This window comes from Lampris incognitus, chromosome 13 (genome assembly GCF_029633865.1).
Source record: "Lampris incognitus isolate fLamInc1 chromosome 13, fLamInc1.hap2, whole genome shotgun sequence".
In the NCBI taxonomy this organism is placed as follows: domain Eukaryota; kingdom Metazoa; phylum Chordata; class Actinopteri; order Lampriformes; family Lampridae; genus Lampris; species Lampris incognitus.
The window spans coordinates 28,013,344-28,036,881 of NC_079223.1; the positions used below are offsets into that span (position 1 = coordinate 28,013,344).

General features: G+C 43.3%; 1 protein-coding gene across 2 annotated transcripts in view; it reads left to right on the forward strand.

Annotated features, from left to right (window-relative positions):
• prkn (parkin RBR E3 ubiquitin protein ligase) overlaps positions 1-23,538 on the forward strand; it is a 49,550-nt gene that overhangs the window by 9,504 nt on the left and 16,508 nt on the right. The window contains exons 2-8 of one of the 2 annotated variants that reach the window (XM_056292069.1): positions 679-842; positions 14,163-14,430; positions 14,618-14,736; positions 15,546-15,629; positions 16,679-16,794; positions 16,883-17,019; positions 22,490-22,551. In XM_056292069.1, coding sequence (XP_056148044.1) covers positions 679-842; positions 14,163-14,430; positions 14,618-14,736; positions 15,546-15,629; positions 16,679-16,794; positions 16,883-17,019; positions 22,490-22,551 — 950 coding nt within the window. The remainder of the gene's footprint in view (positions 1-678; positions 843-14,162; positions 14,431-14,617; positions 14,737-15,545; positions 15,630-16,678; positions 16,795-16,882; positions 17,020-22,489; positions 22,552-23,538) is intronic. The other variant, XM_056292070.1, reaches the window with a different exon arrangement.

The following is a 23,538-nucleotide window of genomic DNA, read 5'->3' on the forward strand; positions in this document are numbered from 1 at the left end:
TGGTACTTTTGCTGAGAGTAGATATGTGTTCTGAGGCTATGAGTGTGGTCAATCTTCACAGGACGTCATGGACAGTCTGGCTGTAGAAAGAGGGATTTATCTGTATCTGCTGTCAGGTGGCAGACCTGTGAAACGCTGTCTACTTTGCATTACTGTGTGCTTTGTGTGTGATGGCATACACACATCACTACATGCATTATACAACATATATCATATTCCTACATACATGACACCCTTTTTTTTCTTGTAGAGGGGATGTTCAGACTGGACAGTAGACTCTCTCTCTCTCTCACACACACACACACACACACACACACACACACACACACACACACTTTTGTACTGGGCTCCATATTTCGTATTCCACAGCAAACAATTCATGAATTTTAATATTCTGCCATAGCCAGAGAGAATAGACCAGGCAGATTAGATAAACTCACACACACACACACACACACACACACACACACACACACACACACACACACACACACACACACACACACATATATATGTGCACTGTCGGCATTTTGCAATATCTGTCATTTTGATGTAGACAAATATCAAATCCATCTCTCTGTCTCGCTTTCATTCTGTTGGTCTGTCCGTCTTTTGTCTATCTGTTTTTCCATTTCTCTATCTGTCTTTGTCTGTCTCTCTGTCTTATCTGTCTGTCAGTCAATGTGAAGTTTAACGGTGGTCCAGGTATAGAGGTGGATCTGGTGGAGGAGGCGAGTGTTGCTGATCTGAAGGAGCATGTGGGGAGACAGCATGGCGTCAGCCCCGACCAGCTGAAGGTTTTGTTTGCTGGCCGAGAGCTGCAGAACAACATCACGCTGCAGGTGAGGTCAAAGGTCAACTCCCAGTTGCCTGAATGCACGATAAATGTGATGACACAAAGCAAAGAACATGGCAACCTAATGGCAGTAGAGCAGCAGCTCAGAAACACAACTTTCGCATAAACAGCCAACCATGCCTTAAACGTTTCTTATGAGCTCTCACTATGACAAGTTACCAAGCCAGCTTGCATTTATTTTACATTTACTATCCCTTTAACACACACATCTACTAGAGGTCACAACTATAGTCTCTGTCTCTGTCTGTCTCTCTCTCTCTCTGTCTCTCTCTCTGCACTGCATGCTGGGAGTTTGGTGGTAGAGAGCGTGGTGAGTTTGGCGGGAGAATCTGTGACTTTTACTCGATTTTTTTTCCTACTGTGTTTATTGTATGATTGTTTTGTAGTTGTGGTTGTTCTTATTGTGGTTTGGTGTGCGTTTGGTCATTGTTTTTGGCGAACGGTGAGTCGTGCTTCTTTCCGGGTATGGCGTCCCTTGAGACGCCATCCCTGTCTTTGAGGCGCGGCGTGAGGATAGCACCATGGCCCGGTACCATGGTGGAGCAGGTGCTGTTGGTGGTAGGAGATCAGGTGGGGCATGGAAACATCTCGATTGCCTCATGAATGAATAAAGCGGTGGTTGTGTTTTTGAAGGAACAGGGTTTGGTCAACTGACTGATCGAAAACGGCTTGCTCGTAAACAATGAGTTTATACTCGTTTCCCCACTGGCGGTGCCTTCCACCCGGATCACCATGTCCGGAATCCCTCCTTTTATTTCCAACGAGGCGCTGGCGCAAGAACTGAGCTGCTTCAGGAAGCTTGCAAGTGGATTCCGGACGGTGAATCTTGGTTGTGAAGACACCAGATTGATGCATATTCAGTCTCTGCAGAGACAAGTGTTTATGTATTTGGACTCTCCAACTCAAACATCGAACATCTCTTTCTGTGTTAAGCATGAGGAGGGTTTCTATATGGTATATACTAGCTCCAGGAGTATGAAGTGTTTTGAGTGTGGAGATGTGGGTCACAAGTGGATTGCTTGTCCGTGTAGACAGCATGCAGTGGGGTCTGCTGTGGCTGATGTGTGTGACAGCGGGATTGCCGCCATGTTCCCGGACAGCCAGATTGCAGTGAAATTTACCTGTGGTGAGAACAAGTGTGCCTGTGTCTGTACTTTTGGGCTTGCGCCGCACTTTAAAAGAATCTTACTGTCAGAAGTGTCCCAACAAAAGGCATATGTAGTGCTGTTTGACAAAAGCCTAAACCACCATTTGCAGTCCAAACAAATGGATTTACATGTGAGGCGGTGGGATGGAGCAGAAGTAAAGACTAAAGACGACACGTTGAGTTCCAGACTTTGCATATTCCGTCTCTAGTTTTATGAGTGGAAGTTAATTTTGGAAGATTTATTTAATTTATTTATGTTATGTCTTTTTTTATATTGACAACTCATGTACTGATCAGTAGTTAGCACTGGCATTCCTACCCACCCCAATGCACTATTTCTCTCTGTTTATCTCTGACAGAAAATGTGATGGCATTTTTATCTTTTGAGACATTGACAAAAATGTTAAACCGTTGGAATTACAATATGAGAAAATTCAACTAAGTGTGCCTGTCTGGTGTTTTTTGTTTTTGTTTTAGAGAGGCACCATACATTTCAGATGTAAGCCTAATTTTACTTAGTGTTACGATAATTAGTTTTCGGTGGTCCCATTGAGATAAAATAATTTCTTTTGGTCATGTAAATTCAGTAAAAGGTTTTGGAGAAGTCATGGAAAATCATTGGTGAAAAAGTGTAAGAACCCTGGCCTTAGTAACAGCAGTAAGCAGACATAAAAGACTGGATGTGGTTTTTCTACAAGAAACACACAGTGACGGCACAAATGAAATAGACTGAGGCTTATGGTGGACAGGGCAGCATATCCTTAGCCATGGGACACATTTTAGTGCAGGAGTTGCCATTTTATTTTCTTCTGCCTTAAATACGAACATCTTCTAAGTTTAATTTTTATTAATGTTTATGCACTAAACAATGGCTCTAAGCGTGAAGGACTTTTTAAGATCTTGCAAAACAAATTGAGTGGCATTAATTCAGGAGGGTGTATTGTATTGTGTGGAGACTGGAATTGATGCACTGACTTTACTTTAGATAGGACTGGAGAGGAGCCAAACCTTCAGTCATCCTCTGTCCTATCCCATGTCTTAAAGAAAAGTGATTTGGTTGATGTGTGAAGGATGAAACACCCTTCAGTTAGACAGTACACTTGGGCCAAAATATCAGATGGCAGAGTTAGTGCAGCTAGATTGGAGAGGTCTTACGTGTCTAGCTCATTTATAGCTCGAGTTGTTAATTGTCAGATCCACCCGGTTGCTTTCACAGACCATCATATAGTTTTAATGGAGCTGATCTTATCTCTCACCAGAAAACCCTTTTTTTTGGCATTTTAACATTAAATTATTACATGATCACAATTTATATGAAATTTTCAAATTGTTTTGGAATTGTTGGAGATCTAAGAAAGACGATTTTCTTCCTCTTACTCAATGGTGGGAGGTAGGAAAGACCCAAATCAGGGTTTTTTTTTTGCCAGCAGTACACATATAATTCCACAGCCGACATTAAGAGGGCTGCACAGGAGTTAGAAGATGAGATAAGAGACCTGGAAGATGTTTCCATTTTACAGCTTCATCAGCAGAATAATAATCTCTAACACTAAAAGACAGCAGCCGAACTCCTTCCTGCGAGAGAGAGCTAAAGGAGCTTTAGTCTGTGCACACTTCACCAGACTCCAAGACATGGATGCACCAACTGCTTCTTTAATTTAGAGAAGTCAGTGTTTAAAAAAACAAAACAAAAAAACAAACAAAACACAAAAAACAAATGATGTGTCTTTGTCTCCCTGATGGAAAGGTGACCACGGATTCCGCTGAGATGAGGAAACATGCAGTGGACTTCTTGCAGGTGTGCAGTTCTCTCTCTGCTCTCTAAGAGGGGAGATTTAGCCCTTTTAAAAAACTGGAGACCAGTAGCTCTTTTGTGTACAGACTATAAAATCCTCTTCAGACTTTTATCTAATAGACTGAAATTGGATTGGTGCGGATCAATCCTATTGTGTTCCAAACAGATAGATAATTTGTTTTTAATGAGAGATGTGTTTGATGTATGTAAATTGGGGGGGGGGGGGGGTTCCTGTCCTGGATAAAGCTGTTGTATAGTGGTGCGTGTTGTGTCATGAAGGTGGGAGGAGGGTTAAGCTGTTCTGGGCCAGTAAGGAGAGGGATTAGGTAGGGGTGCCCCATGTCTGGCCAGCTTTACAGCATTGCCATTGAGCCTCTCCTATGTAGGTTGAGGAGCAAGCTGAGGGGTCTCGCTCTGCCAGAGCTAGCTCAACACCCTTCTGCTGTTGTATCAGCATACGCTGATGATGTTAATGTGTTTTTCCAGGGCGAGGGAGATGTCCGGGAATTGAAAGAAAGGCTGGCCTTATGTGAAAAGGCTTCTTCAGCCAAAATTAACTGGGGAAAAAGTGAGGCTTGTTTGGTGGGTCGGTGGGACTTGGGGAGTACTCCTAGTCTTCATGGGAACCTTAGGTGGGGAGAAAGAGGTATTAAAGTCCTAGGAGTATATTTAGGAAGTGAGGACTTTCAGAGGCAGAACTAGGAGGGAGTGCTGAAGAAGGTGGAAGCCAGGTTGTCTAAATGGAATTAGATGCTACGCCAGCTGTCCTACAGGGGAAGAGCTCTGATAGTTAATAACCTGGTCACCTCGTCTCTATGGTACAGACTCATTGTTTTGGTGCCACCACCAGACCTTGCAGAAGAGATGCAGAAGCTCCTGGTGAATTTTTTTCTGATCTGGTCAGCACTGGTTGAGAGCATTAGCCCTGTGTCTCCCTGTGGCAGAGGGAGGACAAGGACTTATAGACATTCGATCCAGAAGTGTGGCCTTCAGACTACAGATGGCACAGAAGCTGCTCTATGGCTGTGGTCACTGCTGGTTTGCTCCTTCTTGGCTGCTTCTTCAGAAAGCTGGTCAGGTTGGGTTGGATAAACAGCTTTTTTTACTGAGAACATCTGAAGCTGACCTAACTGGACTCATACCTTTTTATAACTCGGCGGTTGAAGACTGGCAGATGCTGAAGGTCACACGAACTCCTGACCCTAGACCAGGAATGTGGCTTTTTGAAGAGCGGCTGTTTCACAATGACTTCCTTGCGAATACTACCTTCTCCTCTGCTACAGTATGGACTAAGTTTGTTGAGGCTGGCATTACCAAACTGGGCCTTCTCACAAAAACATCCTTGGAAGCACTTGGTGTTATCATCAACATCAGGTACTCCAGAGTGCTGAAGAGGGTTGTGGAGGAAGTCTGGGAGTCCCTGTCTGGGCCACTGAGGGCGTTTGCCGAAAATTGCGCTCTAGCTGACCAATGGGATGATGACAATGAGTATGGTTTTCCCTCCCTGATCATCAGTCCTGCCTTTTAAGTGTGGTGAGGGGGCAGCGGACTACTTCTCTCTCTGAATACACCAGTGCTGGGTAGTTTCAGCTCTTGTGGGAAGAAGCAGTTTTGCTACAGCTGTGTGAAGGTACTCAACCTTTGCTCTCTGACTGAAGTCAGGGAGTCGAGGTGGATTGAGGTTTTTGCTTCAGACTGTAACCCTAAAGGCAGGTGGAGGGTCCTGTATAAGCTTCCTGTTGAGAAACAGATGGCTGACCTCCAGTGGAGGATTATACATGGGGCAATAGCTACAAACAGACACAGAGCTCACTTGGATCCAAGCACTGGGGAGGACTGTCATTTCTGCACACAGAGGGAAACGTTAGAGCATTTAGTGGTCTCTTATCCTAGATTAGTGGTCTTATTTAGGGTACTGCAGGAATGGGTGGAAGCTTTGGGTGAGGATTTCTTTGTCCCTGTGTTTGTTTTTGGGCCCAAATACAAGGCAAGAAAAGGGTGCTTCTGGTCCTGGTGAATTTTCTGTTTGGAACTGTTAAGCTAACGATCTGGAAGATCAGTAAGAATCAGATGCTAGGTCAGGGCTGGGCTCATGTGGTGCAGAGTATGAAGGGTCTGGTGGTGGCTCATCTGAGGATAGAACACGCTTTCTACACCCTGACCAGTAACCTGACCAGTAAGCATTGAGGAAGCGGTGCCCACTCAAATAGTCCAGGTGTATCCAAACCAGAAGCCACGGATAAACAGTTCCATTCGGTCTGCTCTTGCAGCACGAGACACCGCCTTTGCCACGGGACATGAAGCGGAGAAGAAGAAAGCCTTCTATGATCTCCGGAAAGTGATCAAAGCAGCCAAATGAGAATACAGCAGGAAAATCGAGGAACAACTAAATGCTAACGACCCACATAGCATGTGGCAGAGATTACCCACAATATCAGACTTCAAAAGGAGACCCAGCATCTTAGCCAATGCCGCTGCCTCCCTCCTGGGCGAGCTTAATAGTTTTTTTCATTCGGTTTGAGATTTTTGACACCAACCTCCTGGGGGAAGACTCCACTGCTGCCGATATGGACAGCGCACTGGCCATCGCCGAGTCTGATGTGCGTAGGTCATTCATGTGCGTGAACACCCGCAAAGCAGCCGGCCCGGATGGCATTCCGGGCTGGGTGATCAGAGCGTGCACAGTGCAGCTGGTGGGTGTCTTCACGGATATTTTCAACCTCTCCTTTTCCCTGTGTGTAGTCCCCTCCTGCTTTAAATCATCAGTCATTGTACCAGTGCCGAAGAAGACAAAGGTAACATGCTTGAATGATTGGCACCCTGTTGCTCTCACTCCCATAGTGAGTAAATGCTTTGAGAGGCTTGTTAAGGGACTAATCTGTAGCATGTTACTGCCCACCCTTGACCCCCACCAATTTGTCTACCGACAAAATAGATCCACTGATGATGCAATAGCCATTACATTCCATACCATCCTCACCCACCAGGAGAAAAGGAACTCCTATGTGAGAATGCTGTTTGTAGACTACAGCTCAGCATTCAACACCATAGTCCCCTCCAGACTCTACACGAAAATCAGGGACTTAGGAATGTGCCCCAGCCTGTGCAGCTGGATTCTGAACTTCCTGTCAAGCCAGTGCCAGGTGGTGAGGATGGGCTCCAACACCTTTGCCCCTCTGACCCTCAATACAGGAGCCCCCCAGGGCTGCGCCCTGAGTCCCCTCCTCTACTCCCTGTACACCCATGACTGCGTGGCCACACATAGCTCCAACTTGGTGATAAAGTTTGCTGACGACACGATGGTGATGGGCCTGATCATCGATGATGACAAGATGGCATACAGGAGAGAGGTTAACAATCTAACAAAGTGGTGCCAGGAGAATAACCTCTCTCTCAGTGTTGACAAAACCAAGGAGCTGATTGTGGACTACAAGAAGAAAGGGGGGAGGCTGGACCCCATCACCATCAACAGGACTGCTGTAGAGAGGGTCAAGAGCTTCAAGTTCCTTGATGTCCACATTACCAAGGACCTCACTTGGAATAAACACACCAGCCATGTGGTGAAAAAAGGTACAGCAAAGCCTCTTGTCACCTCAGGCGACTGAAGAAGTTCAGCATGGGGCCCAGGATTCTACGGGCCTTCTACAGAGGCACAATGGAGAGCATCCTGACTGGATGCATCACTGCCTGGCATGGGAACTGTACTGCCCACAACCGCAAAACACTGCAGAGGGTTATGCGGACGGCCCAGGACATCAGTGGATGTGAGTTTTCCTCCATCCAGGACATATACAATAGACGTTATGTCAGCAAAGCCCGTAGGATTATCAAAGATCCCAGCCACCCCAACTACGGACTGTTCGAGCTGCTACCATCAGGTAAGTGGCACCACAGCCTCAAAGCCCAGACCAGTAGGCTCCGAAATAGCTTTTTCCACCAAGCAACGAGGCTTTTGAACAAAGAACATTAAAAGACACTAAGCCTGGTGCCGGACTGGTGGTACTGACCTGTGGTCTTCAACACACACACACACACACACAGATGTAGCTTGGCATACACAGACACGCATGGATATGCAGACAACTACGCACACACACACACACACACACACACACACACACACACACACACACACACACACACACACACACACACACACACACAAACACACACACACACACACACACACACACACGTGTGCACATTTATTGGGACTGGGCCTACACACACACAGCACCTTGCATACATCACACACTATTATTGTTGCTGTTTTTTTTGGTTTTTTTTTGTGGTTCTGTTTTGTTGTTGTTCAGTTACTGTTGTTGCTGCAGTGCTTAGGAGCCGAAACTCATGAATTGTACACTCTTGTGTGTGTGTGTGTGTGTGTGTGTGTGTGTGTGTGTGTGTGTGTGTGTGTGTGTGTGTGTGTGTGTGTGTGTGTGTGTGTGTGTGTGTATTTTGATTGAGCCACAGTAAGGATGCATGAGATTTTGTTTTTTTTAGCTTACCAGTTTAATGTTGACATGATGGGAATGGAGGATTTTTATACTAACATGTACAAATGAGATAAATGGTAAACATGATAAATGGGCTGTAGTCATACAGCGCTTTTCTAGTCTACCAACCACTCAAAGTGCTTTACAATGGATGCCTCTCATTCACCCATTCAATTTTTACCACAATTTACATTCACACACATTCATACACTGATGGTGGAGGCTGCCATGCAAGGCACCAACCTGCTCATCAGGATCAGTTAGGGGTTCAATGTCTTGCTCAGTGACATTTTGACACGCTCTCTGGTGGAGCTGGGGATCGAACCAATGACCTTTACAATACAGTACACTACGATTTTGTACAATTTAATACGATTACTTAGTACGATACAAATCCCTAATTTTGGGGCTTTATAGTGAGTGTTAGTCCCTCATGCTGTGGCAAGCAGATACATATTTAGCTGCCAGCAGAGATGTCCCTTCACGTAGGAGAATTGACAGTGTCTCTTCTTGAGTTAATGTTAGGAAGTTTTTTATTTTCTTGGCCATTTCCCAGTAGTGGAAACCTTTTACTGAAGAGAACTTCTCACAGTGGAGGGGGAGGTGCATCTCTATCGCTACCTGCCCTCTCGAGCAGAGACCACATACACACTTCTCTCTGGGCAGCCATGTCTGTCTGTATCTTCCTGTTTCTACTGCCAGTTGGAGGTCACTGAGCCTGTATTTGATCAGGATCAGTCTCTGATTCATACCTCTGACACAGTGGAGCTATTCAGCCAATGTATAGTCTCTTTTTAGTCAAATAACAATTTCATCTACTTTGGGTTTTGTTTCATTTCTCCAATGTTCTAAATATAGAGCTTTTGACTGATTCATAATTTGTTTTATTCTGTTGTGTTGTGTTGAATCAGTGCTGATGGGGGTCTGGTTGGTTGGCTTCATCATCAGCTGAATGAGGGGGCTGTTTTCAGGGTCCAGTTCTTAGGTTTTTAGTGCTTCGAATGGAAGTGTGTCTTTTTTACTTGAATTTAGATGTGTCCAAAATATTATTGCCCATTTTTGTATGTTTAACGGTAATGGGTAACATGACAGTTCTGCTCAGCAGGCGTTATTTGGTGTTTTCCTTTGAACATATAGAGTTCTTCAACAGAATTCAGTGTGGAGGCTCTCTATTGGGTGTTTGTCCAATGAGTCATACTCCAGTCTACTGAGCGGGCCCCAGATCTCCCTTCCATATAAAGCTATTGGTAAAATTACCTTGTCAAATATTTTTGTCCAGATTCTAATTGGAATGTTAATTTTGAATAACTAGGTTTTTAATCATAATGCCATGCGTGCTTTTTCTTTGAGTGCACTTATTGCCATATTGAAATTTCCTGATGCAGATATGGTCAGACCAAGGTAAGTATATTTTTTGTGTGTTTAATTAAAGTGTTATTCAAAGTAAACTGGTATTTGTTTTCAAGTTATTTCGTTTTTTTGGGGGGGGGTTGTTTGTTTTTTGTTGTGGTTGGGTTTTTTTTTTAAGCTCATGATTTCAGTTTTCTTAAAATTTACTTGCAAGGCCCAGTTATGGTAGTATTGTTCCAGGATGGTCAGGTTATGTTGAAGACCATCTCTGGTTGGAGACAACAGAATAAAGTCATCTGCATAAAGCAGGTATCTAAGAGTGTGAGGCTCGGAGCTGCTGAAAAGGTCCAACTGGTCTGCAAGTTCATTTATATACAGGTTGAATGATGTAGGGCTTTAACAGCATCCTTACATCACATCGGCGTCCTTGAGTAAAATACTATGTTCTTTGATTGTTAATTTTCGCAGCACACTGGTTATGCTTGTACATACATTTGATAAGATCATATACTTTACCACCTATTCCACTTTGAAGGATTTTGAAGAAAAGTCCTTCATGCCAAATGGGATCGAGGCCTTTTTTAAAATTGATGAAACAAGCAAATATTTCCCTCCCTTTTTTGATGGACATGTTTATTAATTAAACTGTGTAAGGTGTATATGATCGGAGGTTTGGTAATTTGGAAGAAAGACAGTTTGACATTTCCTACAGTTAAGGTCAAAATTATTAGCCCCCTTTATGAAATCCAACAAAACCCTTAACTTTTCCATGGAAATGACCATAACTAAAAGTGTTTATAGTTTAATTGCTTCCAAAAGAACAAAGACAAAATCTCCACTAAGCTTGATTAAGATATTTTACTGATGCGCTGAATTGAAACAAGAGAAAACAAAAATGACAAGGCCAAAATTATTAGCACTCTGACAATTAGTAGTCAATAGTGTAACCTTTCTGACTCACAACTGACAACAGCCTCTTATGGTAGTTCTTAACTAGGTTGGCACATGTCCATTGAGGGATCTAAGCCCATTCTTCCATGGCAAATTGTTCCAGCTCATCCAAATTGTGTGGTTTTTGAGCATGGACATTAACCTTGAGCTCCTGCCACAAGATTCTCAATAGGATTGAGATCTGGGCTCTGAGAGGGCCACCCCAGGACCTTGATTTTGGTGTCCTTCAAAAAGTGTTGGACCAACTTGGATGTATGCTTCAGGTCATTGTCTTGCTGGAAGACCCAGCAGCGACCTAAAGCTAGACTGGCAGCAGATTTCTTTACATTGTCCTTCAAAATGTCAACATAATCTTCTTTCTTCAGGATCCCATGCACCTGAACAAGGTTTCCTGTGCCTGAAGCAGCAAAACAGCCCCACAGCCATTATGCTCCCACCACCATGTTTAACTGTGGCAACTGTGTTTTTGGGGGTGGAAGGCCTCTCCCTTCCTTTGCCAAACAAAAGCAACATCCATGTGCCCAAACAGCTCAAGTTCACTTTCATCAGACCAAAGGACAGACTTCCAAAACTCATGCCCATGTTTCAAATGTTCACGGGCAAACTCCAGTCTGGCTTTGATGTGCCGCTGTGTGAGCAATGGAGTTTTTCTTGGACGATGACCTCGAAGCCCACCATGATGAAGAGCCCTCACAACAGTCTTCCTTGAAACATCAAGTCCAGAAGAGGCCAGTTCAGTAACAATCATCTTGGCAGAGATCCGGGGATTGTTGTTGACATCTCTGACTATTTTCAACTCCAAAGTTTTTGAAATCTTGCCCTTTCGACCACGCCCAGGTTTGTTTCTAATAGAGTTTGTCTCCTTGTGCTTTGCAATGATGAAATGTACAGCTGTTCTAGACACTGTGAAATGCTTGGAAATGGCAGTATAGCCTTCCCCCTTAAGATGAGCATCCACTATCTTCTTTCTGAGTTCCAGACTGATTTCTTTATTTTTTGGCATGATGAAATTACTTCTTACCAAGAATTTAAGTGTTCAAGTGCCACTAGCCCTGTTCGTTAGAGTCCCTTAAGTAAAGTTCAATGCTGACTGATTGCTCAGTTGTGGTTTGAAAGCTGATTGATTGGTCAGGTGTGTTTTGAAAGCAAAAAATCACATGGGGGCTAATAATTTTGACGACCTCAATTTTCACTACATTTGGTATAAAGCAAACCTGAAGATTTATTTTACATTCCAAAATGTACCAAATAGGGGCCTTAACATTGATGAATGTTTTACTATGTACAGTTTTATGAATGATGCAAACATTGGGCAGAATTTTAGGGAAAAGTTCCATAGTTCCTTGGAGGCTAATAATTTTGACCTTAACTGTAAGTTTTTTTTTCTTTGAATAAAGGCTATTATCCTGGAGTTAAAGATAGTACAGAATATTTTCCCAAGGTTGCTGCGGACTCAGATCCCTCTGTAGTTATTAGGGCCTTATTTATATCCTTTTTTATAGATTGTGGTGATCAGCCCCTGGTTCCAGATATCAGGAAAGCAGTCAGCATCATGTTGAACCGTTTAATAACTGCAGTATGCAACTCAGGGTACTGTTCTTCAGCATTTCATTTTTGATGCCATCTGTGCCACAAGCTTTTTTTTAATTAACAGTTTTCAGTTTGTCTGCCAACTCTTTTTGTGTAGTTGGGTAATCTAATGGATTTTGGTTATTTTTGGTGGCTGATTCAAGGTTGTCTAGCTTTGTTTTAATTTCAGTTTGATTTGGGTTCAGATCTTCGGGTGGGATACTTTTATAGAGGTCATTAAAATAGACTGAAGAGGTCACGTAGATGAGTGATGAAACGTTTCTCCCAATAAACATTGTGTCCAGATGAACTGATTCAGCTTTCTGTGATTTTTTTTACCTGGATTATTGAACATGCATAAAGTCATTTAAATAGTTTCCCCAAATGTCTGCATCTTGTATTGCCAATTTTTGTAGCTTTGTAGTTTCTAAACTGTTCGTCATGTCCAACAACTGACTCTGATCTACTGCATTTTCAATCTCCTGAGGCGTTTTGCTGGTGTAGTGGAATTTCTGTTGTCTAGTGATCTGTTTATACTGTTGTAGAGCTTCAAAATATTCATGTAGTAGTGTTGGGTCCTGTTGCTGTCTGTGTTTTTGGTTTGATAGCTGTCTTAAGTGTTTTCTCATTTCTTTTCATTCACTGTTAAACTATTTTTTTCAGAGGTTTGTGTTTACAGTTTCGATGATGGGGTTTCTTTGTTTTCCCAGGCTTTGCATTTAAGCTTTTTTGAAGCTTTTTTGAAGATATAGTTAATGTCTTTTTTCTCTTTCGGAGCGATAGCCACGAACAGACACAGAGTGCACCTGGATCCTGATCACATGGAGGCATGTCTGTTTTGTTCACAGTGTGAAACTTTTAACACATTTATTTTATTTGTCCAGGGTCTTAGGTAGGTGGGTGCATTTGATTTGTTAAGGGGTTGGTTTTTGGGCTTGGGGGTGGCTTTTTCTTTTCAGGTGTTTGTATATGATCCCAAATACCTAGCCAGGGCGAAAGGTACACAAACAATTATAAATGTTATATCAGCTACTGCCAAATTAGACATTTGGCTGAGCTGTAAGAACCAGGCTTGGGCGATGGGCTGTGTGGACCCTGCGCAGGTTCTTAAAGGACTGCTGAAGGCTCGGTTCAGGGTGGAGTATGCCTACTACAAAATGGTAGAAAATTTAGAGGCTTTCAGCCTTAAATGGGCAACAGGGGGAGTATTCTGCTCAGTGGGAGATAATGAAGACCTACTTTCCTCTTTCTACTTTGTGCAACAAGGGTGAGTCCTGGCTGTATATTTGGCTTAAGTTTTATTTATTATGTAAATTGTGTAAACACAACATCTATTGCACATTGTACATCTTGGGAGAGAGATCCCTTCTCTGTTGCTCTCCCTGAGGTTTCTTCCTATTTTTTCTCCGTTGAAGGGTTTTTTTCCGATGAGAGGGTCTAAGGAAAGGATGTTGTGTTGCTGTAAAGCCCCCTGAGGCAAATTTGTTTTTGTGATGTTGGGCTATGCAAATAGAGTTGACTTGAGTTTGAAAACCTGTTTGTTGTTATAAATACTTTGTTTTAAATGACTTAATGAGACTTTTCTGAAACTTTTTTCATTTTACGAGTTGGATTAAAATAAGAAGAATATGTTTGAATATCAGCTGTTGGACTGGAAGGTAAACTGAATAAATGTGCTTTTGAAAATCAAAATCTCTCTCTCTCTCTCTCTCTCTCTCTCTCTCTCTCTCTCTCTCTCTCTCTCTCTCTCTCTCTCTCTCTCTCTCTCTCTCTCTCTCTCTTTCTCTTTCTCTCTCTCTTTCTCTCTCTCTCTCTGTCTCTCTCTCTCTCTCTCTTTCTCTCTCTCTTTCTCTCTCTCTCTCTCTTTCTGTCTCTCTCTCTCTCTCTCTCTCTCTCTCTCTCTCTCTCTCTCTCTCTCTCTCTCTCTCTCTCTCTCTCTCTCTCTCTCTCTCTCTCTCTCTCTCTCTCTCTCTCTCTCTCTCTCTCTCACCTATCCAGGGTTGTGACCTCCCGGAGCAGAGTACAGTGCACGTTGTACTTCCCCCTCCTGGTTGTGTGTTTCAGCTCCGTCTGCAGGAGCGTCTGCGTGTTGGCAGGGAGGACAGTTTGACCAGACTGGACCTCAGTAACTCACGTCTCTCCTCTTCCTCATCTGGCCTGGCTGTCATTCTGGAGAAGAGCACCACAGAGGGAGAGACCAGCGAAGAGGAGTCCACATGTATGTGTGTGTGTGTGTGTGTGTTCTGGCTAGTGATGTGTGGTTCAGGTAAAGTGAAGGTGGTGTTTTTGGCATTTTTTTCTGTTTGATTGAAGGTTAAGTTGTTTTGTGTGGTCAAAGCAGGATCAATGTTAAATCAAAAGTCACTTATTTGTTTCATAGTTGGTTTATTCACAGCAGTTTATGAATGATTTTGCATGTGTGTGCTTGCGTGTATATGTGTGTGTCTGTCCAGGCCGGCGTTCAGACAGTAGTTTCTATGTGTATTGTAAGAGTGTGTGTCGGGCCATCAGACCAGGAAAACTGCGTGTTCGATGTCGAAGATGCAGACAGACGACCTTCATCCTCAGTAGAGTGAGACAACTTGTCTATCCCTGTCTCTACTGTCTGTTTCTGTCTGTCGCTACACTCTCTCTCGTTCCATTTCTACTGTCTGGCTCTATCCCTGTTTCTACGGTCTGTCTCAATCTCTGTCTCTATCCCCGTCTCTACTGTCTGTCTCTATCCATCTCTACTGTCTGTCTCTACTTTGTCTCTATCCCTGTCTCTATCCTTGTCTCTACTGTCTGTCCCTGTCTCTGCATTCTGTCTCCATCTTTGTCTCTACTGTCTTTCTCTCTGTCTCTACTGTATGTCTCTATCTTTGATTCTACTGTCTGTCTCTGTCTCTATCCCTGTCTCTACTGTCTGTCTCTAAGCTCTGTCTCTACTCTCTGTCTCTATCCCTGTCTTTACTGTCTTGTTGCTAGCTCTGTCTCTACTGTCTGTTTCTGTCGCTATCTCTATCTCCCTCTATCCCTGTCTCTACTGTCTGTCTCTAGCTCTGTCTCACTTGTCTGTCTCTATCTCTGTCTCTATTGTGTCTCTTGCTCTGTTTCTACTCTCTGTCTCTGTCCCTGTCTCTGCTATCTGGTTCTATTTCTGTCTCTACTGTCTGTCTCTATCCATTACTCTACCATCTGTCTCTAGCTCTGTCTCTACTGTCTGTCTCTTGCTCTGTCTCTACTGTCTGTCTCTATCCCTGTCTCTATCGTCTGTCTCTAGCTCTGTTTCTACTGTCTGTCTTTTCCTGTTGGTACCATTGGTCTCTATTACTCTTTGTGTTTGGCAGGTCATCATCTACTGTTCTACTGTTCTCCCCCCTCCCCCTTTCTCTCACTCAGGGGCCGTCCTGTTGGGATGACATACTGCTCCAAGGTCGTATCCATGGTGTCTGTCAGTCAGAGGGTTGTCATGGTAACATTGCGGTAAGGGGTGGAGCCAATACCGGTCCTGTTCTAAAAGAGTAGAGCTACATAATAATAATAATAATAACAATAACAACAACAATAATAATAATAATAATAGATCACATTTATATAGCACTTTATTTAGATATCCAAAGTGCTTCACATTGAAGGGGGGGAAACATTGATTTGTCTTTGATCTATGTGTATTGGTCCTTTTGTAAAGACAGCTGTTTTAGTAATAAACATACACACTTCAACATGAGAAGAAAGGGTTTATGGGTAAATGTTGTTCGTCAAAACACAGTTGCAGACACCGCCGCCTACTGCCCTGTGTATGTTAGAGCAAACATGTTGCATAGCTGCTGTCTTTATTCATCTTCTGTGTCTCTAATCATCCAATTGACTGTCTGTTCATCTTATTGACTGTTCATCTTCTTAAGTCACCATCAGTGTAATCCAATGGTTCTCAATCTGGTCGTCAGGTACCAGCAGTACTGGTGATTTAAGTTCCTTACATTCACCTGTTGTTCCAGTTTTCAGCCTCCACTCAGGGAGGTTTTTAAACCTGGAACAACAGCTGAATGAATGTATTGAACTAAAACAAGCAGTACTGCTGGTTCCTGAAGATCTGATTGAGAACCACTGGTCTATTCAAAACACTACTGATCTGTTTATAACGTGGATTCATATCACTTCATATTTACACACTCTGTCATGTTCTTTTGTTTGTATCCTTGCTTTCCATTGCCAATTTCTTCTTCTGTTCCTTTGTATTCTGTTTCAGTAAACAACGCATGGCCATCCAGGACAAACAGAACACATACAAATATGTTAGCAAATAGTCATGTGGACATCGGTGATGATTTGAGAAATTATGGAACAAGATACCGAAAATAATTTTTAAAGACCGAGTTTAGGACTAATTATCTTGCAATGAAAGTTTACCTCACTTATGACATATGAGTACAGGTCAACTATTTCTATGCAATGTGACCCGTTTTTGTATTCCTGGTCTATATGTGGTAGTTGTATGTAAAGTGACAGATGTATGGCTGATCTCTGTGCAGGAGTTTTATCTGAAATGTGCGGTCCACCCCACATCAGATGATGACCTCTCTGTGGCCCTGGACCTCATCATGACCAACGTCAGATCCGTGCCATGTATTGCCTGCACTGACGTCATGTAAGACACATCACAAATCAATAAAAACAAAAAAGACACCATCAAATGCCACATAACTGTCTGTCTGACTGTCTGTCTGTCCATCCAGGAGTCCAGTCCTGGTGTTCCAGTGTGCAGAGCGTCATGTGATCTGTCTGGAATGTTTCCATAGATACTGTGAAACTCGTCTTAATGAGCGACAATTTATTCACCACCCTGTGATTGGATACTCTTTGCCCTGTGCAGGTAACACTGTCTGTGTGTGTGTGTGTGTGTGTGTGTGTGTGTGTGTGTGTGTGTGTGTTTGTTGAAGACCACAGGTCAGTACCACCAGTCCAGCACCAGGCTTAGTGTCTTTTAATGTTCTTCGTTCAAAAGCCTGGTTACTTGGTGGAAAAAGCTATTTCGGAGCCTACTGGTCCGGGCTTTGAGGCTGTGGTACCGCTTACCTGATGGTAGCAGCTGGAACAGTCCGTAGTTGGGGTGGCTGGGGTGTTTGATAATCCTACGGGCTTTGCTGACATAACGTCTATTTTATATGTCCTGGATGGAGGGAAACTTGCATCCACTGATGTCCTGGGCCATCTGCGCACGTATGTGCGCATGTGTTCATTTATAAATAAATAAAGCCCTTTGTCAGTTCAATATTAAATCAGATCGGATCAGATCAGTATCGTTCATTAGTAGAACAAGATTAATATTCCTTGCAGGGACTTACAGCTTTTTTTATTCATATTCACATCAACTCTAACTCAGAAAGTACTCTGACTGTAATCTAGTTTTATAAATACAGGCAGACAGACAGACAGACAGACAGTTTATTCTAGGTACAGAAACAGAAAATAACAGCTTAAAACTCTGTGCAGAAAAAAATGTAAATCTGTTTTTATAATTGGAGGAGACTCCAGCACAACACCACACAGGACATATATGACAACTTATATGCATGGACGGATTAATGCACGGGCCGACGGGGCCAGGGCCCCAGGGCCCCGCCCTTCTGGGGGCCCCCAAGATTAGCGAAATTACGTCCTCTGAAATACGCCCAATGATTACCCCTTCTATAAATAATCATTACAAGAGGTAATGTCGATTACCAGGGTTTATATAAGACATGATTTCACTACAATTCTCAATCATGGCGGGTCTGACCCTTTAGTCGAGCGGTTAGCGATATCTCCTGCGGTGCGGGCGATGCGGGTTCGCTTCCCAGCCACGGCAGTTCCTGTGGTTGCGTTGTCCCCCGAATTCGCTACAATATTTTTTTCCAATGGTATGCCAAAAATATTCCTGTATTATTTCAAATATGGATTCATTAGCACCTATGTACAATTTAATGTTATAGGCTACACATAAAAACAAAAACAAAAATCATTAGGGTGATTCAAGGGTGATTCAAGACCCCTCCGTTTCGCGTCGTGGTCCTGCATCACCCTGTCGGGATTTATTTCGTAATAATAACCGGCTCACTGTACATTATCCCTTACATAGTCAATGCATTCTGGGAGGTAACGTTAACGTGACGTTTGCGCGCCTTACTAGTTAGTGCTGGTGACGGGTGAAATAATAATAACAACAACAACAATAATAATAATAATAATGTAACGTTTTGTAGGTCCTTTAATAATATCACATGCGTTGCGTTGTTTCCGGTGATTACTGTAAGTCACATGACTAATCAAAACTGCTTGGTGAAATTGCATTCAGACTCTCTGGTGTTGTTATCGGGGGGCCCCGTGAATTATTGTGCCCCGGGCCCCAGATTGGTTTAATCCGTCCCTGCTTAAATGTCATATAACTTTGTTAAAAGAAACACTCAACGATAGGAAAAGTGCTCAACAAATAAGGAGCAAAATAAAGAATTACTGGAAGATAGATGTAGGAAAACTAACTTTAATTCATAGCAGTACAAGCCTGTTTTGTGTGTCATGCACTCATCAGCTGCCAAGTTGGCCAGCTTGGCAGCCGATGAGTATGTCTCAGATATAAGCATCTATTTTGTAATTATAAATAAATTATGCCAATAGACAATTACCATTAACCTTGTATGCAACCTCCCCCTCCCCCCCTCCTGGACTGTTAGCGATCACGTTTTTGAATTTTTGAATGTCGGCACCTCCCACATCCCCATTGGACGTTGTGCACGTGATGTGCATGACGAGGCAGTTAAAATTTCCTTGAATCACTGGATTATTTTGCTCCTCATTTGTTGCGCACGTTCCCTACCGTTGAGTATTTCATTTAATGAAGATATATATATATACACACACACACACACACACAACACACATATGACCTGACATGTCATAATGTGATTTCTGAATGCTGATCATGTCATCTGACCCTCAAGGCTGTTCAACCCAGACACACACACACACACACACACACACACACACACACACACACACACACACACACAGTCAACGACAACACTGAGGATGAAAGGGAGGGCCAGTATGCACGCACACACACACACACACACACACACACAAAAGCCAAGTTGACAATATACATACCAACAAGAGACTGATATACGTACGTGTGTGAATGTGTACATACGTACACCGATCAGCCAAAACATCAAAACTACCTGCCTAATATTGTGTAGAGTCCTCTCGTGCTGCCAAAACAACTCTAACCCGTCGAGGCATGGACTCCACAAGACCTCTGAAGGTGTCCTCTGAAATCTGGCACCAAGATGTTAAGAGCAGATCCTTTAAGTCCTGTAAATTGCAGGGTGGGGCCTCCATGGATCGCACTTGTTTTTCCAGCACATCCCACTGACACTCGATCGGATTGAGATCTGGGGAATTTGGAGGCCAGGGCAACACCTTGAACTCTTTGTCATGTTCCTCAAACCATTCCTGTTTACGTCCCATGCTTCCCCCCCCCCGGAGCCTCTGCTTCCGCTTGTGATAGCGCACCATGGTACTGTTCTGCCCGCTGACTCCCTCTGCTGGCCTAGCCTGTCATTGACCCTCTCACCAGGAGTTTTCCTCATACAGGCTATTATTAGGCACCGTGCCCCTCATCCACATGACGTACCTAATAGTAGAAACAGCAACAACCAAATACCTGGAGCAAATGTCTGCAATTTGCGTCCTATTTGTTGTACTCCCATTGGTTTAAACTCTGCTTTGACACCAAACAATTTTGGCCTCTTGAATGTGAGATCTCTGGGTAATAAGTCGTTTATTATTAATGATTTTATTGTTTCTAGTAATCTGGACTTTTTTTATGATTACTGAGACATGGCTGTGCCCAGGGTACACTGTTCCCCTGATAGAGGCTAGCCCCCCTGATTTTGCATATTTTCATATTCCCAGGTGGAGGGGGTGGCCTAGCTGTTTTTTATAAGTTAGGTCTTGAGTAACATCCTGTTCATTTTCAGTAATTTTAACTCATTTGCAGCTTTGTTTTTCTTTTAATCACTGGCCCTCCCTCTTTACTCTGCATCCTAATTTATAGCCCCCCAAATTCAGTTAGTTTTATCTCTGAGTTTTCTGACCCTTTATCTATTGTCATTTTGGAAAATATTGTCATCGCTCATCTAAGTGACGTTATGCAACTGTATTGTTTATAAGGCCGAAGGACACCTGCTGTCAGCTGAGATTGAAAAAGTCACTTAGATGAGTGATGAAACGTTTCTCTCATTAAACATTGTCTCCAGATGAACTGATTCAAATTTCTGAGATTTCCTTACCTGGATTATTGAGCATGCATCAAGACATTCCTGACTAATTTTTCTAGTGTGGCAGGGTGCATTATCCTGCGGAAAGAGGCCACTGTCATCAGGGAATACCATTGCTATGAAGGGGGTGTACCTGGTCTGCAATAATGTTTAGGTAGGTGGTACATGCCAAAGTAACATCCACAAGAATACCAGGACACAAGGTTTCCCAGCAGAACATTGTCCAGAGCATCACACTGCCTCCCCCAGCTTGCCTTCTTCCCGTAGTGCATCCTGGTGACTTCTCTTCCCCAGGTAAACGACGCACACGCACCAGGCTGTTCACATGATGTAAAAGAAAATGTGATTCATCAGACCAGACCACTTTCTTCCATTACTCGATGGTCCAGTTGTGACGCTCACATGCCCATTATAGCCATTTTTGACAGTGGACAGGGGTCATCATGGGCACTCTGACCGGTCTGTGGCTACACAGCCCAATACGCAGCAAGCTGTGATGCACTGTGTGTTCTGACACCTGTCTATCACAGCCAGCATTAACTTTTTCACCAATTTGAGCTACAGTAGCTCTTCTGTGGGATCAGACCAGATGGGCTAGCCTTCGCTTCCCACGCACATCAGTGACCCTTGGGTGCCCATGACCCTGTTGCCAGTTCACCGGTTGTCCTTGCTTGGACCAGTTTTGGTAGGTACTGACCACCACATACCAGGAACGCTTCACAAGAGCTGCCGTTTTGGAGATGCTCTGACCCAGTTGTCTAGCCATCACAATTTGGCCCTTGTCAAAGTGGCTCATATCCTTGTGCTTGCCCATTTTTCCTGCTTCCAACACATCAACTTCAAGAGCTGACTGTTCACTTGTGGCCTAATATGTCCTACCCCTTGACAGGTGACACTGTAACAAGATAATCGATGTTATTCACTTCACCTGTCAGTGGTTTTAATGTTTGTCTGATCAGTGTGTGTGTGTGCGCGTGCGTGCACGCGCGCGATGTATTTCCTCTGTCAACGCTGGATTTACATGGTGAACTTTTACACAACTGCTTAAGTTGCATGCAGCCTCATTTCCCTGCAGTTTCATGAAGCAGTGTAAAATAAATCCTAAGTCATGTGCAACTCACTTGATTAAATGAGTTTATTCCATTAGATGGTTCTCATCTTGTTGCTAGATAAGAAGTTGCTAGATAATAATCTGGAACGTGTTACATTTGTGTGTTTTTTATTTTGATTTGTTTTCTTGCCGGATGATAATTTCCAACAAGTTGTGTAAGTTTTTGTTTGTTTTGCTTTTTTCTTTTGGCATTAGTTGCTTTGTTTCGTTAATGATTTTGGTGTGAAATATGACTGTAAGGCGAGGCTAACTCAGGAAGAGAGCTATCTATACACCAATGCTTGCAGAATCGCTAGAGTAAGAAACGTGATTTAAAATGCTGGAGGGGTGTGGGTGGAAGACTGGCAGCTATTCAGGAAAACCAGCGGATCTTGTCCCATTGTGAGCCTGCAGTTTTTTTTGTGTTTTTTTTCTCCATTTCGGTGAAGCTCCGTTGTGTTGAAATCATCAAAATGTTTTCCCTCAACAGTCATTAGTTTGACATAGGTGTTGGACATTTTATCAGCATTTTGATTATGTGGTGCGTGAAATGAGTTTTATGAAGCTGAAAACGAGTTCAGAGTTGAACTTTTGCAACTGTAGCAGCTCAGTTTCAAACAAATCTCAAGTGTTTTGCAGAGGACTAAACATCATGCAACTGTACTACAATCTAGTTTCTCCTAAAGTCAAGCCATCGTAAAAGTCATGAATACACACACACACACACACACACACACACACTATTGTCTGTGTATTATCCATATGTGTGTGTATGTGTGTGCGCACACATGCGTGTGTGTGTGTGAGAGAGAGAGAGAGACAATAACGTAACAAAATCTAATAGAGTTGTATGTGGGTAATATCTGTGTGTGTGTGTGTGTGTGTGTGTGTGTGTGTGTGTGTGTGTGTGTGTGTGTGTGTGTGTGTGTGTGTAGTTGGGTGTCCAGACTCTCTCATTAAAGAGGTGCATCATTTCCGGATTCTCAGTGATAGACAGGTGAGACACACACACAGAAACTGTGATTCCTTATTCTGTTCTTCTCTGCTGAAAGAGCCCAACAAACCAAAATTAGGAATGACATCCTTTTCTTTTGTCAAAAGTCATGTCACAATGATTTTTTTCTTTTCAGTAATCTGACTTCTATAGAAGCAGGTTGTTAAATGACACACAATGTATCCACTGCCTTTCTATGGCGAATCAGTTCATCTGGACACAACGTTTATTGACAGAAACATTTCATCACTCAACTAAGTGACCTCTTCAGTCTCAACTGACTGCAGGTATCCCCACCCTTATAAACAATGATTGTTGATGTTTATCGCAAACCAGCACATACTGATCAGTACTTAAGGTTTGACTCTCATCATCCGCTGGAGCACAAACTAGGAGTCATCAGGACATTGTACCACCTAGCTGACAATGTCCCCACCAACACAGCAGCAGAGGAAGGAGGGAAATCCCACATTAAACAGGCCCTGGTTAAGTATGGTTATCCTAACTGGGTTTTTGTCAACGCTAGGAAGACGCCCAAACAGTGCACCAGCCAATCGAAGAGAGGAGAAGGACAACAGCTGTCTAAGCGTAAACCAGTGTGACTGTGTATGTGATGGGAGTGTTGGAACTGTTAAGACGCGTATTTTCAAAACACCGTGTCTCAGTTGCTTTTAAACCCCAAAACACAATGCACCAGAAATTGGTCCACCCCAAGTATCGAGTCCCCCAGCACAAACAGCAATATAGTGTACGCTGTTAAGTGCCAGGAGGATTGCCATGACTTGTAAATCGGGGAAACTAAACAGATGCTGGCCAAGAGGATGGCACAACACAGAAGCGCTAACACATCAGGCCAGGACTCTGTAGTCTACACCCATCTACAGGCCAGTGGCCACTCTTTCAAGGATGAGGATGTGCACATCCTTGATAGGGAGAAACACTGGTTTGAACGGGGATTCAAAGAGGCCATCTATGTTAAGAGGGAGTGAC